Source organism: Ascaphus truei, chromosome 2 (assembly GCF_040206685.1).
Source record: "Ascaphus truei isolate aAscTru1 chromosome 2, aAscTru1.hap1, whole genome shotgun sequence".
In the NCBI taxonomy this organism is placed as follows: Eukaryota; Metazoa; Chordata; class Amphibia; order Anura; family Ascaphidae; genus Ascaphus; species Ascaphus truei.
This window is the reverse complement of record NC_134484.1, coordinates 261,585,861-261,605,236: the sequence shown is the minus strand read 5'-3', so window position 1 is coordinate 261,605,236 and position 19,376 is coordinate 261,585,861. Positions and strand designations below refer to the sequence as shown.

General features: G+C 41.9%; 1 protein-coding gene across 8 annotated transcripts in view; it reads left to right on the top strand.

Annotated features, from left to right (window-relative positions):
• Window positions 1-19,376, top strand: part of SEMA5A (semaphorin 5A) — a 795,598-nt gene that overhangs the window by 746,750 nt on the left and 29,472 nt on the right. For all 8 annotated transcript variants that reach the window (XM_075586198.1, XM_075586192.1, XM_075586193.1 and 5 more), the window contains 3 exons: window positions 1,706-1,931; window positions 3,565-3,783; window positions 18,453-18,623. In XM_075586198.1, coding sequence (XP_075442313.1) covers window positions 1,706-1,931; window positions 3,565-3,783; window positions 18,453-18,623 — 616 coding nt within the window. The remainder of the gene's footprint in view (window positions 1-1,705; window positions 1,932-3,564; window positions 3,784-18,452; window positions 18,624-19,376) is intronic.

The following is a 19,376-nucleotide window of genomic DNA, read 5'->3' as shown; positions in this document are numbered from 1 at the left end:
CGGCTCCTACGTACCATACAAGGATGTCTTCTCTCTACCCCTTTGAATCTAAAGCCCTCTCTCACCTTAAATCTTTCTCACTGACTGCCCTACGCCTCTAGAATGCCCTTCCACTCAATACACTACAAAGATACCATTTCATCTGCTGCTCAACTGCTAAAACTCTGACTCAGACCCTCATTCTCTCCCGTCTTGATTACTGTAACCTCCTGCTGTCCGGCCTTCCTGTCTCTCACCTGTCTCCCCTACAATCTATCCTTAATGCTGCTGCCAGAATCACTCTGCTCTTTCCTAAATCTGTCTCAGCATCTCCCCTGCTGAAATCTCTCTCCTGGCTTCCTATCAAATCCTGTATCACACACTCAATTCTCCTCCTCACTTTTAAATCTTTACACTCTTCTGCCCCTCCTTACATCTCAGCCCTAATTTCTCGCTATGCACCATCCCAGCTCTTGCATTCTTCTCAAGGATGTCTTCTTTCTACCCCTTTTGTATCCAAAGCCCTCTCCTGTCTTAAACTGTTCTCACTGACTGCCCCTCACGTCTGGAATGTCCTTCCCCTCAATATCCGACTAGAACCCTCTCTATCCACCTTTAAAACCCACCTTAAAACCCACCTGCTTGAGGAAGCATAAGAGTAGCTCGATGGCTGATAATTAATACCTCTTGGCCTTGGTCCCTTGCAGACGCACTTACCAGAATGCCCTCCTACTGTCTCTGTACGTTCTTCCTACCAACCAATTAGATTGTAAGCTCTTCAGAGCAGGGACTCCTTTTCCTAAATGTTACTTTTAAGTCTGAAGCACTTCTTCCCTTTGTGTTACTTTTATCTTATTTTGTGTTATTTATATCTTATTATTTATATGATTGTAACTAATAATGCTGTGAAGCGCTATGTACATTAATGGCGCTATACAAATAAAGACATAATGTACATACATACATACATACCCGACTAGCACCCTCTCTAACCACCTTTACGACCCAACTTAAAACACACCTGCTTACCGAAGCATATGAGTAGCTCCGTGGCTAATACTTCTGTGGCTAATACTATACACCTGATACATAACGCTTGGCCCCTTGCAGATGCACTTACCAGAATCCCCTCCTACTGTCTCTGTACGTTCTTCCTACCTACCAATTGATTGTAAGCTCTTCGGAGCAGGGACTCCTCTTCCTAAATGTAATTTTTGTTATGTCTGACGCACTTATTCCCATGTTCTGTTATTTGTATTATTTGTTATTTATATGATTGTCACATGTATTACTACTGTGAAGCACTATGTATATTAATGGCGCTATATAAATACATACATACATACATACATATCTGTAGCTTTATTATGCGCAGTTCCACAAAAGGGTGCTGTTCTTTAGCACACCTCAGCTCCCATTCGTATGAATGAGTAAAGGTATGGTAAATCTTAACACCCTTTTGTGGATCTGGGCCTTTGTGAACTAAGAATAATGTTATATTCACAATATTCTGGGATCTAACCTTCTCCTTTTGTCATCATCACTTTTCTTTATAATGGGAGAAGGTTGTCTGACAAAAGCGTATCAATTTACAAAATTGTCATTCAATTAAAACGATGCCAAAAAAAAGAGCTGTTAATCTGTTTACTTTTATATGCTTTTAGCTTTGATATTCACTAAAACCTTTGTTTTCCTGCATTAAATTGCATCCTTTTGTATGTTTTAGGAACATCAATCTTGTAACACAAATCCTTGTTCTGAACTTAAGAAGACAACTCCTTGGACACCATGGACACCAGTTAACATTTCAGACAATGGTGGCCACTATGAGCAACGCTTTCGGTATACGTGTAAGGCCCAACTTCCTGATCCCAGCCTACTGGAAGTTGGAAGACAGAGGATAGAAATGCGATACTGCTCCAGTGATGGAACCAGTGGGTGTTCAACAGATGGTAAGCAGATGCAGATATCCAGATCAGAACTTATCATTTAAAATTACTGAACATATAATTTTATGGATTTGAACTATAAATTATGATTATAAATTGTTTACTCAATATGTAAATTAGATTTTACTATAATCATTATACTGCTTGTTACTCTAGCAGTGGCAGAGTGAATTTTCCTTTGAGATACATTTGTCTTGTAGCAAAACAACAACTCATTAGAAGAAAGGGTAATTTTATTGTGTCAAGCAGCTACTATACCTTTTTATATAATTATCTCTGTCTTGTAAATAATATATATATATATATATATATATATATATATATATATATATATATATACACATATATTTTACCATTTGTTTGCAAGGCTCATGAGTTCTATTTATAGTAATTACAGAGGTGCATATTTTGCAAATGTCAAGCTTTGCAAAACAGTTTTTGCTATATTCTGATTAGAAATGGGTGACAATGGGCCTCATGCAGAGAGCAGCGCTATTTGAAATCTCGCCATTTTCCCACGAAAATCGCGCTAAAAACAGGTGAAAATGGCGAGCTAGGGAAAACGCGCCATTTTTTTTTTTTTTAAACTCGCCTTTCTACCGGCGAGAACCTAAATCTCCCCTGTTGAAAAAATATCCCTATTCAGAAAGGCGCGATCGCCATCTAGTGGCTGATCGCGCCAATAACATGGAGAGAAATTCTCTATTTACCTCCGCCAAAAAAATTTGGCAAGAAGCTGGAGGTCTGCGGCCGGTGGGGGAGAAAAAAAAAAAAACGCGTTTTTTTTTTTCAACACGTTTCAACAGCGCTCATATCGCTGGTTGAAACTCTCCATATGCAGAAAGGATTCTAAATGCAGTTTTCGGACCTTTCTGCATATGGAGAAAAAAACTCTCCATTAAAGCTTCTTTTTATTCCCCTCTCCAATTTTAAATAGCGCTGCTCTCTGCATGAGGCCCTAAAAATGGTAAAAATTGGAGAAAAGAGATTAATTTTACGTAACGTAGACTTAACTCTGCATTACAAAATATATATCTTTTTATCAGTTTGTGTATTCTGTAAACTGCTGTGTAAATATTTGGCTAGCTACTGTATATACAGTACATAAAAGTAATATACTGTGCTGCAGAAAGACACCACATTGATCAGTGTAATAATGTTATTGAAAATGTGTCAGTTCACAATAGAATGTGCTTATTTAGTAAATCTTATATTTTGTCAATTGTATATTTTGCAAAACTGGAGTAACCTTACAGTGGTTACTAAAAGGAGTTACAGTTACACAACAATTGTATTTTTTTAATCTGTTTGTTTCTTTGTTTTACAAACAGTATAAGTGACAGGAAGCATGTACTGTGTGAAACCATCCATTCTCTTAGTTCCAGTGTGTTACTGCATTCACTGAAGGGCACGGTGGTACTGTTTTGTAGATATTGAAATGTTCTGATTAAATATGCACCCAATGTGATAACATGTTTACCCTATGTAATATTAAAGTTACTGCATGAGGTATGGATTGTCATGAAGGATTTTTAGGGTTAAGATGTAATATACTGATATGTATAGCTCTATTTCCATTGTAGGCCAAATTACTGTAAGGTATTTAAACCTTGTTTGTTTGCTCATTATTTTAAAGGGCTTTCTGGAGACTTCCTCCGTTCTGGTCGCTACTCATCCCATACAGTTAATGGTGCTTGGTCTGCATGGACCTCATGGTCTCAGTGTAGTCGTGACTGTAGCAGAGGCATTAGAAACCGAAAGCGTGTCTGCAATAACCCTGAGCCCAAGTATGGAGGAGTTCCATGTCTGGGCCCCTCTATAGAGTATCAAGAATGCAACATTTTGCCTTGTCCGGGTAAGTACTTTCTAAATTATAGTAGGATCGAAAATTGAAAATGCAATCAAGGGATGTAAACTTGTGTTTGCTTCATCCAGATAATTAAATAGTTTAAAAAAATATATAAATAAAAACATCATAACCCCAATCAGACTGATATTTGAATGCTATTGACAATGAAGGGACAACAAATAGATTATATAATTGAAGCCCTTTTGGATTGTTTATTACTGAATATGGGCTAGCATTTATATCGTTATGCTTATCACAGAAAGATTGACCTTATGGGAAATACAGAAGCATTTGCAATTAATTTAAGATTTTGACATATTTTATATGGAAGGTCTTTATCAGCTAGTTCTCTGCAGCTGTCTGCTTGTGATAATTAGGCCTAACAAAACATTTGAGGTTTTTTTTTTTATTCACCATTGCATTAATGCATTTACAGTACAAATGTGGGACCTTACAAGCATGTTTCCATCTATCTTTTGACTGTTAATTTAAGCTTGATTTCTTTAGTTTCCACTCTTGTTTTCCAAAATGTAGTAGGTGTGTGGTGCTCCAAAAAACAACCCATAGGTTTAAAATACACTTGATTGTAGAATCCTGCAAATGTATACTCCCCAGTGGATGGACAAGATTTAAATCCCAGACATTTGAAACAATCAGAGCTCCATAATAAACCGACTAGTGGACTAGGGTCCCCACAAACACTGTAGTAAGGGACCTCACAATATAGTGACCCAACATAATATATCGGTATGGAGATGGCAAAAATGGATGAAATAACTCACTCTTGATGGGATATATGAACCAGATTGTCCAGACTTTATCCACAGCAGAGGGTGTGCTTCTGATTTTTCAGCATGCTAGCAAAGGAGACAAATAGGAAAAAGCAGGCACCAGCAAAGCAGGAGCAAAAAAATGAAAGAACATCCAAAGAGCGTGTACCCATTAAAAAAATTATTTAATGGATTCCAGCAAGGGTTACAACAACATTATGGGGTACATGGCCCCCCCACCAATGCGTTTCGAGCGTAAGCTCATTTCAAGGTGAACCCTTGATGGAATCCATTAAATCATTTTTTTAATGGGCACACACTCTTTGGATGTTCTTTCATTTTTTTGCTCCTGCTTTGCTGGTGCCTGCTTTTTCCTATTTGTCTCCACTCTTGTTTTCCCCATTGAACAAAGGTAATATACCATGAATTCATTTTTTTTTCATTTTATAGATTATGCTCTTACAAAAGTGGGCATAAGATTATAGGTAAATAAACAAATATGATCTTTTGTTTTTAGGCCCCCAATTGCTTGATTGGGCTATAAAGTGTCTTCAGGCATCAGAATGTGTCTTATAGAATAACACCTCTAAGTAAATATTGACCGGACTGTTGATATGTGTAAAAATCAATGCACTCTTAAAATCATACTGTTCTCCAGACTATTTTTTCCTATAATACAGAAAAAGAGCATTTAAGAGTAAGCATGTATTTCTTACAGGATACCCACATATCTGTTTACAAATATAAAAATAATAATTTATCTCCAGCTCTGTTGCTTCTATTGAATAAAGCATCAGTAATGTCCAAGATGGTCAAAAGCCTAGAAACTTACAAACACATGTTCAAACTCCAGGATTCAAAAAGCTCCAGTGCCAGATATCGCACCCTGGTCCGGCGATCACTTATGATCAAGTGCATTGGAGTTTGCATTGGAGTTGGATGAATTCTGGAAAAAGTATCATAGCATGAAGCATGACTATGGGACATAGTATATGGCTCAGCACCCAAACCCACCTTAGCAAATTTGACACCCTCTACAATTCAATGTGCTGTTTTGTTCTCCAATGCAACTACAACACATATCACAGCGAAATGCTCAAATAACTAGATTGGTCATCACTTGAGTCAAGGCGCAAAGTTCGTCTTTCCTGTCTTGCCTTCAAATACTTTCTGGGCAAGCTACCTGTCTATCTGAACAAGCTCCTCACCCCTATCACATGCTGCACTTATCATCTGAGATCTGACTCCAAAAGGCTGTTCATGTCATAAGGTTCAGCAAAGTATCCGGTCGCTCCTCCTTCTCTTACCGTACACCCCAAAACTGGAACAATCTACCGGAGACTCTCACAGCTACCACCAGTCTAAGATCTTTCAAAACCAAAGCTCACACATTTTAAGCTGGTCTGTAACTGTTACATATGCCTATAATATATATTATCTCTAACTGTGCATGCTATGTCTTATATATAATGTATACCCTGTTCACTTATGTAACTGTATTTGTAACCATGTATTATTTGTCATCTTAACTTTGTGCCCAGGACATTTGTGAAAACGAGAGGTAACTCTCAATGTATTACTTCTTGGTAAAAGATTTTATAAATAAAAAATAAAAAAATAAATAGCAAGAAGGAAAGAAAGATCAATAGTGAAAGAATTACTGGACTTCTGATGAATGTTATATAAAAAAATGATTTTAAAGTAGTGCACTATTCAAACAAGTTATAATATTGTAATAATAATTGCCTTTCTCTTTGTATTATAACACATAACATATATTTGATTAAAATGTTTAGGTTTTTTTATGAAGAATAATAAAAGGATGCATGTCTTTGTTTTTCTCAGGCACCTTTAAGCTTTTTAACGATCCTCTATTAAGAATGGACAACTCTTGCAGTCATGTCTCTACTTGGGGTCAACATATTTAAAGAATTGCTTTATTTCCCCAAGTAACCATCTTTTCTCGTATCATTACATGTGTGCTTAAACTAATTGGCAAGAGCCCAGGGTAATATGTAAGATATACAATGTTCCTAAGAAGGAAATAAATAATTAGTGTAGTACGGAGTAGGTACAGTAGATAGTAGCAATAAGAATTGTGCTGCTAAAAGTGGTGATTAGGGTTCATTCTTGACCATCATGTTTCTGCGGATCTCAAAAGTGGCTGGTTTTGCATATGGCATGTACAGTAGGGGGCCTAAGGATTTTCAACAATTACAACAGTGGTATAGTACATTTACATACCACTGATTCGTTTAGTGTTGTTTTATGTCAAAATGTTTTGGTGTGTGATACTGTACATAAAACACCAAGGGGCGTATGCTATAAGCGTTCATAAAAAAAATTGCCTGTTTTTTGAGGGTTGCTATCACGGTATTCACAAAGCCTCAATTACCTGCGATAGCAAAATTCCCAAAACGGGCGACATGAGGATCGCCTCTCTGAAAAGGCCTTACCCGGCGATTTCTTTCAGCTGCAGAGAGCTTCTCAGAGAGAGCTGCCTCTCCCTGCGCAAATCTCGCCCGAAATAAATGTTTTTTAATATACAATTTTTTTTTATAACTTTCATTTTTATTTGGTAATACAGTGCATACATGATATCACCACCCATTAGCATACATTACTATATACCGATTTGTGTCGGGAAGACTATAACTTTTCAACATAGCGATAGACAGACTAGACAAACTACATGTACAGACACACCATTGGGACAAACCTGACTTACCGGACAGGGGCGAGACACATATGGGTATTTGGGCGGGCCTGTGGGGGGGGGGTAAGGGGGGTGAGGGAGCACTGAAGGCTGCGTCTTTGAAGGAGAAGCGCTGCACCTTGTTGCGTGGACCTGCTGATTCTTGTTGATCATCTGGAGAGCCCTACTCTATCTGTCTCTATGTCTTCGTCTGGTCTGCTCCATCAAAGGAGAACGCATCTGCTATTATTAGTGCAAAATTGTGTCGGTGTCTACCCCCGGGATGTCTATTTGGGCTAACCATGGGGCCCATATTTTTAGAAATTTGGAGACAGAGTCGTTAACCCAACTCGTCAACTGTTCCATCAGGCAGACATGCCAAATTCTATTCCTGATTTTGGGTATAATTGGTAATTCTTGTTGTTTCCACAATGCTGCAATCTCGCACCGCGTGGCTGTTGCAAAATGTGCGACCAGTTTGTGTGTCACCCTGGACACGCCCTGGGGCCGTCTGCCGACTAGGAACAGCCACGGGTCCAGGGGGATCTCCAACGTGAGAATCCTTTGTAGCCACTCTCTAATAGATTCCCAAATCGGGACCACACGCGGGCAAGACCACAGCATATGTTTTAGGTCAGCAATTTCCCCGCACTGTTTTGGGCAGAGCGGGGAATATCCCTTGACGAATTTAGAGCATTTTAATGGGGTATGATACCACCGCATTAGGACTTTATATGCGTTCTCCTTTAATGTGGCGCATATTGAGTTTTTAGCTGACGCTTGTAATATTTGGTCCCATTCCTCGTCCTCTAACGTCTCCCCTAAATCTGTCTCCCATTGTCGCATGTATTTCAGTCGGGGGGCGTCGGCTGTCTCTGGACAGATCACCTCCCTATACATCGCAGAGATTAGTCCCCTTGTGTCCGTTTCTCTAGAACACAGCTGTTCAAAATTGGTTGGTGCCGGACGAACTAGGAATTTATTATAAAATGCCCGGACCTGGAGGAATTTAAACAATTCTGTGTTTGGTAGTTTTTTCTCTGCTTTAATCATGTCGAACGTCTTGATAAATTGCCTTCCTTCCAGGTCTTTCAATCTTTTATAACCCGCTTGCGTCCACTTTACAAATCTGTCGCCTAACAGCCCTGGAGCAAAATCTGGATTCCCCACCAAGGGGGTCATTAATGACTGCTGTGTGGTCAGCTTAGCTTTAAATTTAGACAACTCCCATCCCGCCAACGAGTTCGCAATTGCGCAGAGCGGCGTCCCTATTGAATTCTTACATTGTTTTGGGAGCTAAATCAGATCGTGCAATGTTACTGGGGCGCAACATTCTTTTTCTAGTGCTACCCACCTTCTTATGGCTGGGTTCGAGTGCCATTGAACAATTTGGCATAATTGTGCTGCCTTATAGTATGCCAACAAGTAAGGTACCGATAACCCCCCTTTCGCCACTGGCCTTGTCAGTATGCTTTTTGCAATTCGTGGGCTTTTTTTATTCCAAATACATTGAATGATGTGAGCCTGTAGTGCCAGGATCTCAGCCTGAACGAGCGGTATTGGAAGGGCTTGAAACAGATACAGTATAACATTTTGGGTAGTACTGCTGCGGCAGAGTTTATTCGAGCATTTGCCCGTTCTCTGCCGCAGCAGTAGCCTGGCGCGCGCCCGAGAGTGACAGGCGCGCGGCGAAGCAGCGGAAGAGCGCCCTCCGATCGGGGCGCTCTCCCTACCGCTGCCGGGTCCGCCGGGTCCCCGGAACCCCCTGCCGCTGTCCCGCGATCGCGGGACACCAGGGCTCCCTCGGGGAGCCCCTGGACGCGCGTGCAGGGGGCGCACGCTCCCGAAGACGCGTGACCGCGCGTCTATGACGCGCGGCACGCCGAGGGGCGGCCACTAGCAAGCCGGGAGATTTCCCGGCTTGCGGTACCGACCACACTCGAATAAAGTGTGTCGGTACTGTAGGTTCATTTTTACACTATTAATCCTACCAAACCACGATATACCATAGCCTGCCCAAATCCTGAGATCCTCCCTCAGTTTCTTCATCATTCTAGGGAAGTTAGCTTTGTATAATGTTTTATATTCCTTAGTGATATATACCCCTAAATATTTGATTGCGGAGGGCTGCCATTTAAAATTGAAGTTGAGCTCTATTAATTTTTCAACCGGTTTAGTTAAGAGCCTCCAACTTGGTCTGGTTAATTTTGAATCCTGAAACCAGGTTGAACGTTCTTAAGATCTCAAATATGTTTGGCAAGGAGGTGAGCGGCTTTGATAACGTTAAAATCACATCATCTGCATATAGCGCCACTTTATGCGCCTTCTCTCCTATTTCTATCCCTGCTATATTTGGGTATAGCCTAATATGGGCCGCCAGGGGCTCTATACAGAGGGCGAATGACAAAGGTGACAGGGGGCATCCCTGTCTTGTCCCACTATGGATGTTAAATACGTCTGAGGAGAAGCCCTGATGTCGCACTCTTGCTGTGGGACCATTATAGAGAGCTAGTATCGCCTCCAGGAGGCGCCCCTTGAAGCCAAACGCCCCCAGCGTCTCTCTTAGGTAGGGCCAGTCGATCCTGTCGAAGGCTTTTTCGGCATCCAGACAATACCATTGACGGGATATTTTTCTTTTTAGCCAGATCAATCAAATCTATAATCCATCTGGTATTGTCTGCCGCCTGCATGCCCCCAATAAAACCTACTTGATCCGGGTGTATAAACCCGGGAAGGACGATGCCCACCCTGTTAGCTATTAGTTTAGAAAAGATTTTAATATCAGAATTGATCAGGGATATAGGCCGGTAGCTCTTGTAGTCTGCTGGGTCCTTACCAGGTTTGCGGATCAACGAGATAGACGCCTGGAGCATCTGTGCCGGGAAGGGCGCCCCTGCCAGTATCCCTTTAAATAAGTTCAGCAACTGGGGAGCCAGGATCTTACAAAACTTTTTGTAGTATAAATTGGAAAAGCCCGGGGGCTTTAGCTGGTTTAAGGGACTTCATTACCTCTGTTAGTTCTTCTAGGGTGAAATCCCCTTGTAGTGCCTCCTTGTCCTCCCTGCTCAAAGTAGGCAAATTCGCCTCGGTTAGGAAATTCTCTAGCGTCTCTGCGTTTTTTTGATTGTGGTTGACCTTATCGCCGTCATATAGTGTCGCGTAATAATTTTTAAACACTTCCACTATTTGTCTAGGATCGGAGGTTAGGTCCCCCCCCCTGTGTTTTGATGGATGCGATACGGAAATTAGGAAGCTTGTTTCGGAGCTTATTGGCAAGTAAAGTATCTGGCTTTTTTGGCTTACTCGTAAAATCTGCGCTTAGACCATGCTAACTCTTTTTCGGCTTGGGAGGATAGCACCAAATTAAGCTTAGTTTTAGTATCAGTCAGTTCCTTCCATATGGTCTGACATTTGTTAACTGTATGTTGTGCAGTGAGGTGTGCTAGTTTCGCCTGCAGTTCTCTTATCTTCGTCACTTTCTCTCTTTTTCTTTTGCCTGCTATATTCATCAGTATTCCTCTGAGGGTAGCCTTATGGGCCTCCCAGAGTGTGGATTGTGACGGCACACTGCCCTCATTGTCCCGAAAGAATTCTTTGATCCGCTCGCCGATTTATTTTTCGGTTGCGGGAGCTTTTAGTAGGATCTCATTGAGCTTCCAGTTTGCTCCAGGTCTGTCCAGCGCATCTAATGTGCACCTCAGCTCTACTGGTGCGTGATCTGACCACGAGATTCCATGTATCTCTGTGTGGCCGACCACCGGGACCACTCTGTTAGATACTAGGAGGTAATCTATCCTACTGTATCGGTTGTGGGGGTGGGAGAAGAAGGTTTTCCTTTCTTGTCTCTCTCCATCTCTGTTCCTACCCTCTAGTTCACTTCCCCCTTCCACCGTGTCTACCTGCTTCACCCTCATCTGTTCTTCCTTTCTAATCCCATACTCTGTTATATCCTGGTATCGCTGTCTATATCTTCCCTTCCCCCTTCCTTCTCGCCCCTTCTTGAACATGCTCGCCATCTTTGGTTATGGTGCCAGCTCCCGTCCATTTGTCCGCTCCTCGCTCTGAACTGTCTCTGTTTGGTCTCCCACGTTGTCTCTCTGGTGCCGGTGCCGTGTTTACCAGTGTCGGGGACGCGCCGCTAGTGCGTGGTCTCGCGTGGTGCTGCGCTGGTATCCGGCGCTTCTTGCTGACGCGACTGCCAGTGCCTCCCGTGTCATCTGCCACCTCCAAGATGGCCGCCCGGCGGACCACCCCTTCCTGTGACGCGTTTCCCCTGTCCGCCATTTTGAAATGGGCAGCTCACCTGGGCGGACGCGTCGTCGGCTGTTCTTCCCGTTCAGACAGTTCTTCCCGCCCATACCTTCCTTCCTGGTTCTGCGTATCACGCTAGAGTCCCTCGCTCTGCCATCTTAAGCGCCATGCCGTCGCCACGAGGTAAGATCTTATGTTTTTTTTACCGGTTTCCATTGTTCGTGTCCCTTTGCTGGTAGGATTCAGCCATCTGCCTCCAGGGCTCGCGGTTGTGGGAAAAAGGGTGCTTTTAATTGTTTTTCGGGGCATCGGTGCAACTTGTAACTGTTTAAACGGCAAACTTTTAAACTTGGCTCATAGTTTTAACTGTAGTGGGTATAAGGTTTCCTCAGCCTAGGTCGGCCCCCTCTCTGGCCGCGTTTCCCAATTTGGTCCACGAAGGGCCTGGGACTGCCTCCTCTGTGTCGGTGCCTGAGGGGGCTGCCCGCAGCCCAAGCTTCTTGAGAAACGCTGGCCCCTCTTCTGGCAACTTCATGTTTATGGGGCGGCCGTTTTGGACCACCAGCAATCCGAACGGGAATGTCCAACGATAACGGATCGCGTTATCCCGGAGTACTTTCGTGATGGGCCAAAGCCCTCTGCGACGGGCTAATGGGGACGGTGCTATGTCTTGGTAAACGGCTATTTTCGCGCCTTCAAACTCCAAGAGGGGTGCATTCCTTGCGCGTTGCAGCACCTCCTCTCGTGTCTTGTAAAAGTGCAGCCTCACGATAATATCCCTCGGCTGTTCGTTTGTTCGCGGCCTGGAGCGCAGCGCCCGGTGGCATCTGTCCATATGAAGTTTATCTTTTGGGGCTTCTGGACACATATGCTCGAGCAACCATGCCACGAACTCCTCGCAGTCCCCGATACTTTCCGGTATCCCTCGGAGGCGGACATTGTTGTGGCGGTCGCGGTTTTCCGCGTCTTCTTGTCTCTCTCTGAGATCGTTGATCTGCGCTTGTAAGTCTGCTGTTTTTTTTATGTTTCTTTGGCCTATTTTGGTGTTGGCATCTACCTTCTCCTCTAATTCGTGTGTTCTAGCCCCCAGGCTCCCCACTTCCTTGCTTAGGGCTTTTATTTCCGCTTGGAGCATCGACTTCAAGTCTGTGTATAGCCGCTCTAAGTCACAGCGTCTCACGGGTAGGAGACCCTGATCTTCCCCTGGTTCTCCCTCCCCTTCTGACTCCGATCCTGTGTGGGAGGTGGGCGCAATTACTGTGGCTGTCCTGGTAGATCTTCCTTCTCCGAAATATTTGGGTAACCCTTTCTTTCTGGGGGTTTTGGATACCTTCTTGGACATCTCGGCCACTTTAGCTATTGTTTGCTGTGATTTTGCGCGTTCGGTGTTCAGTTAATCATTTTTTTATATTATTAAATATTGGAGCGAGGCACGGAGCTACTGGTTTATGCTGCCATGCTCCTTGCCTTCACGCATGCGCCTCATCGTTAATATACATTTTAATACTAGTGTAGCTGAGCAGGTGGTCTTCGGAACAGAACCGCGTTGATTTCAGGACCGGGGACCCCCTGCTTCCTGAGATACAGGCCCTGTTATGGGATTGCCGGTATCTCCAATGCATTTTATTCCCATGGTCACGTGACGCGGTACATTTAAATGCATAGGAGATACCGGCACACCATTATGGGGCCTGTATCTATGGAAGCAGGGGGGTCCCCGGACCTCAAATCAAAATGGTTCTGCTCTGGAGACCCCCTGCTCATCTACACTAGTATTAAAATGTATATTAAAACAGCTGCTACCCACAAAAAACATTAAAAAAACAACAACACTATTGCCCACCTCCTCTACCACCACTTGATACCAGAGGCCACAGGTATCCGGGGTATCAGGTTGTCCCCGCAGGTGTCTGGGGGCCATCAGGTGGTCCCCACAGGTGTCTGGCGGCTCTCGGGTGGTCCCTGCAGGTGTCTGTGGGTCTTTGGGTGGTCCCCGCAGGTGTCTAGGGGCCCTCGGTTGGTCCCTGTGGGTGTCTAGGGGCCATTAGGTGGTCCTCGGGTGGGTCATGTGGGTGTCCAAAGGTCCTCAGGTGATCCCTGCGAGTGTATGGGGGTCCTCAAGTGGTCCCTGTGGGTGTCTGTGGCCCTCAGGTTGTCCCTGTGGGTTTCTGGGGGGCCCACAGGTGGTTTGGGGCCCTCGGGTGGTCCCCATGGGTCCCCGCTGGCCTGCGGCATCACTCCTGTGGGGAACAAATGTGTAATACATTGAAATACATACACACCCCTCCCCCAAATATACATTACATTAATAGGCAAAATAACGATTATCCACATATGGATAATATCTCATTTGCCCATTATAAAATAAAACATTTATCAGCCAGCATAAATAAAGTAAATAAAACTTTCTACTTAAGCCTGCCATCATGAAGGGTATCCTCATAAGCATACTCCAGGTCCATGTCCGCCGTTGCCAGAAAGAATACAAGTAAAATACAATCTAATGGCCCTAACCCCATAATCCACTTAGCGGTTAATAACACTACAGTAATTAAGGGGTTAACCCGCCCTCCCACGCTGCCCAACCGGTAGGCCTAGCCACCCACCCCAGGACCACTATACACACCCTCCACCCATTGACGGGCATAGTGGTACATCATACCCATATAATATGGGCAGTCAATAGTCACCCTAATAAAAAAGCATAACAGCCAAAAATACACAATAATAAAAGATATACCCAAGCACCTAAACACCCCAATTAAATAAATAAAAGCACTACCCAACCAATTAAATAAAAGCACTAGCCAACCAATTAAATAAATAAAAGCACTAGCCAACCAATCAATTTAATAAATAAAAGCACTAACCAACAAAACAATGAATTCATTTTAAACTCTAGCCAACAAAACAATGAATGAATTTAATCCAGTAGCTAACAAAACAAATAATTAATTTAAAATGCTAACCAATCCTAAAATGTACATAAAACAAGCCATCCAAATTCCAAAAATTTGAATCCAAACAATGAAAACAAATAGAAAAAATTACCATCAATTCAAAACAAGCATTTGCCAAAAATGCATTGGCTGCCACTGTATTTCTGTATTAGGGGCACAGATCAATACATTATCAGTCAATGGGCAATCGCAAACATAAAAATAAATAAATACAATGAAAAAAACTGAAAAAAGGACATTTAAATACATTCAATATTTTACTTACTGTACCTTTAGAAATCTACACCCTCCGAATCCCGTTGTATCTGCAAGCTCTCATACTGTGACATCATCACCCGCAATCAAACACCATCCACCTTGGAGACCAGCACCAGGTAAAAAAAATCTTCTTTCTTTTATCTTCTATCACCGTCTTCATCTGTCATTATTTTCTTAATTTCTTTAATCTTCTTTCTTCCTCTGTCAATCCAAAACCCCATGGTAAATCCAGAACAGAATGTTCTCTCGTCGGATTCTTGAGGTAATATGAGATGTACAGGCCTTATATATGGCCTATGACGTCACATTTTATGGGCAGATAGTACAGATCCAATCTGATTGGATGCTGTATCATGTGCCCGCCTATTTTTTTTTTTTTTAAGGCTGTGACGTCATCTCCAAGGGAGGTACGTCACATCCTTCAAACCACATGGCTATATCACATGATATTATAGCCAATGGGATTGAAGACAATCCCATTGGTTGCTGTACCATGTGATAGGTTACATTAGTTGAAAAGGATGTGACAGCATCCCTTAAAGTGATGTCACATCCTTTTGAACTAATGTGACCTATCACATGGTATAGCAACCAATGGGATTGTCTTCAATCCCATTGGCTGTAATACCATGTGATATACCCATGTGATTTTAAGGATGTGACGTACCTCCCTTGTGATGATGTCACATCCTTAAAAACAAAAAAAGAGGCGGGCACATGATACAGTGTCCAATCGGATTGCAGCTGTACCATCTGACCATAAAATGTGAAGTCACAGGCCATATATAAGACCTGTATGTCTCATTTACCTCAAGAAGCCGATGAGAGAACATCCTTTTCTGGATTTACCATGGGGCTTTGGATTGACAGATGAAGAAAGAGATTAAAGAAATAAAAAAAAATAATGGCAGATGAAGAAAGAAGACGGTGATAGAAGATAAAAGGATGAAGATTTTTCTTTTAACTGATGCTGGTCTTCAAGGTGGATGGCGTTTAAGTGCGGGTGATGACATTGCGGTATGAGAGCTTGCAGATACAATGTGATTTGCAGGGTGAAGACTTCTAAAGGTAAGTAAAATATTGAATGTATGTAAATGTCTTTTTTTTCAGGTTTTTTCATTGTATTTATTTCTTTTTATGTTTGTGATTGCCCATTGACTGATAATGTGCTCCTGGTACAGATAAATACAGTGACAGGCAATGCATTTTTTGGCAAATGTTTTTTTTGAATTGATTGTAATTTTTTCTATTTGTTTTTATTGTTTGGAATCAATTGTTATGAATTTGGATGGCTTGTTTTCAGTACATTTTAGGATTGGTTAGCGGTTTAAATTAATTATTTGTTTTGTTGGGTGCTGGTTTAAATTCATTAATTGTTGTGTTGGCTAGTGTTTAAAATGAATTCATTGTTTTGTTGGTTAGTGCTTTTATTTATTAAATTGATTGGTTACTAGTGTATTTATTTAATAGGTTGGCTAAGTGCTTTAATTTATTTAATTGGTTTGCTTAGGTGCTTGAGTATATATTTTATTATTGTGTATTTTTGGCCTTCATGCTTTTTTATTAGGCTGACCATTGACTGCTATAGTGGCTTATCATGCCAATATTATATAGGTATGATATACCACCATGCCAATCAATGGGTAGAGGGTGGGCATAGTGGTCCTGGGGTGGGTGGTTAGGCCTCCCGGGTGGGTATCGAGGGAGTGCGGGTTAACCCCTTAATTACTATAGTGGTTATTAACCGCTAATATGATTAAGTGCTATCAGATTGTATTTGTTCTTGTATTCTTTCTAGCAACGGAGGACATGGACCTGGACTATGCTGATGAGGACACCCTTCATGAAGGCAGGGGTAAGCAGACATTTTTATTTACTTTATTCATGCTGGCTGGCTAATATTTTTTATTTTATAATGGGCAAATGAGCTATTATCCATATCTGGATAATAGTTATTTTTCCCATTACTGTACTATATGTGGGGGGGACGGGGGACGGAGGGGGTGTATTTATTTCAATGTATTGCACATTTTTTTGCCACAGGATTGGTACCGCAGGCCAGCGTAGACCTGCGGGGTCCACCCAAGGGCCCCTAAACACCCGTAGGGACCACCTGAGGACCCCTGGTCACCCGAGGGGGACCACTCTAGGGCCGCCTGACACCAGCGGGGACAACCCAAGGGCCCCCAGATACCCGCGGTTCCACTTGAGGACACCCACAGCTTCCGGTATCAATCATGTGGGGGTAAAGGAGGTGTTATTAGTGTTTATTGTGTGTAGTGGGGGTAGGTGAAGGGGGTATTTGGCCCTTGGTGGGTAGCGGGAGGGGTTAACCCCTTCATTGCCTTATTATTTAGCCGCTAAGGTAATGAAGTTGCCTGTAAATGCATTTTTATTGCATTGGATTCATGCCGGAGTCTCCGGTGCTGATATTAGTGGCTATCAGCATTTTTTTTTCTAAGTCCTGACTCGCCGCCTCTCAGCAGCTTCTCACTAGCCATCTTTTCCTCGCGTGAGGATTTTGGGAGAAACTCGCCATTCTAGAGCCAGGAATGGCCTCGAAGCTAATCGAAGCTATTAGAATTGCATAGAATTGCATGAGTTCCAGAACCTACCGATAAGTGGCTTATTGCTGCTCACCCAGCGATTTTTTTATGACGGATGAAATTTTTGGCAAATCATGCCTTTATCACCCGCTTATCGAGGCTTACTGAATAGTAATAGGCATTTTGGGCGATAAGTGCTCAATAAGTGGCTTATCGAGGCTTATAGAATAAGCCCCTAAATGTACCTAATTCTAAAGGAGAAATGGCTTCACAAGCTAATACAAATTAATATTTGCTTTTGCATGTTAACAAAATATAGCATGTTACAGCTTGCAACAAATTAGGTTACCCCTCTAAATTAACGTTTTTTATGTGCTTTCTTAGTCTTTTATGCTGGGATACACTGACAACAGATACGGGTTATCACACCCGATTCAATTATCTGCCATTGACATTGGAAATTAACATGGAATAGCATGGGGATAACCTGTATTGAAGCTTATTGAATCTCCCAGATACATAGAGCTTCATTAAATCAGAGCTCATAATGTCACGTTACCTAAATCCATAACGGACAATATTTCTATGAGGTTAACGCATATCCACAAAGCTAAATATATACAAAAACAATGTCATTTGTATATCTTATTAGCATAGGCTTAACCTTCTGTTAGTGTAGGGGTTCTTTGCGTTAGCTTTCAGTAACATGACGTTCAGTAAGTTTCACCATTACTTCCATCAAGACCCTAAAATACTTTATTAATTAAAGTTAAAAAGAGAATAAAGGAACAGTAAATAACACCAGACATAATGCCGTGTTAGTTAAATTATACCTAATTGCAGAGTTACACCCACCAAGGCCTGTAAAAACCCCAAATCAGGATCTGGATGGGAGTAACGCCAAGTTTAGATATGATCTAACTAATGTATCACTAAGTCCCTGAGTTAACCTTAATAGACCTTTGTGTATTGGCGTTATTAGGTGGAAATCCTGTTTTGCTTATATCACTAATAGTCCTTATAGTTAACGCAATGCTTTTTCCGGGAGCAAAAATGACTTAACATTATGTCATTGGCCTTTTAAGATACATGTTAAGACATAACGTGATGTTAATTTAGGTTAACTGGCCTCTGTGGATACAAGTTACAAAAGGTTATACAACTTGGGATACATAACTTAATTTTCTTCCTACAGTTGATGGAGGCTGGTCTTGTTGGTCATCTTGGTCTAAGTGCTCAGCGACTTGTGGAGGAGGTCATTACATGCGGACTCGTTCATGCTCCAATCCAGCTCCAGCTAACGGAGGAGATATATGCCTCGGGCTTCACACTGAAGAGGCACTTTGCAACACACAGTCCTGTCCAGGTATTACTTATCTACTTGATATCTATCATCCCAGTAAATATGTATTTCATGGAAGCCTTATCCAAAATTACCTCAATCTTACCATTATTTAGTGGCATTATAACCTAGGTGTCCACTTAACACTCTGGTACTGAAATGTAGTCTGTATGAAATAATTTAATATTCTGTGATATAGCTATTTTTTTATTTATGTTTATTATAAACATAATTAAATTATATTTATTATATAAGACAAAAAAAGGTTGATGCAAGTTCAGATCTAGCAATTTACAGTACATTATTTTAATAACAATGGAGAAATGCTATGCAAATAAATGTATAATATAATATATACCACTATCAAATGAGCATCCCTCTCTTTAACATCATTTGTTTTTATGCTATAGCTCCGCAATATAAACTGACACAAAGCACCATAACAAACAAATGGTAGAAAGGGGGGGTGATAGACAGCACTCTGACACAATGACTCAGCAAGGTTGCAGGGTGCACGGAACAGGAAGGGACCCTAATTCCCTTCAGAAGTACTAACAAACCAAAAGATAGTACCAGCACTCTCTGTCTCAACAGAGACAGAGAGTGCTGGTACTATCTTTTGGTTTGTCATAACAAACAAATGTTTCAGGGTGCAAATTAAATCAAATTATTATATTACAGCATTTTTAGACATTGTGTTCATTTTGGAAATGTGTGTGTGTGTTTGTGTGTGTGTGTGTATACAGGCATACCCCGGTTTAAGGACACTCACTTTAA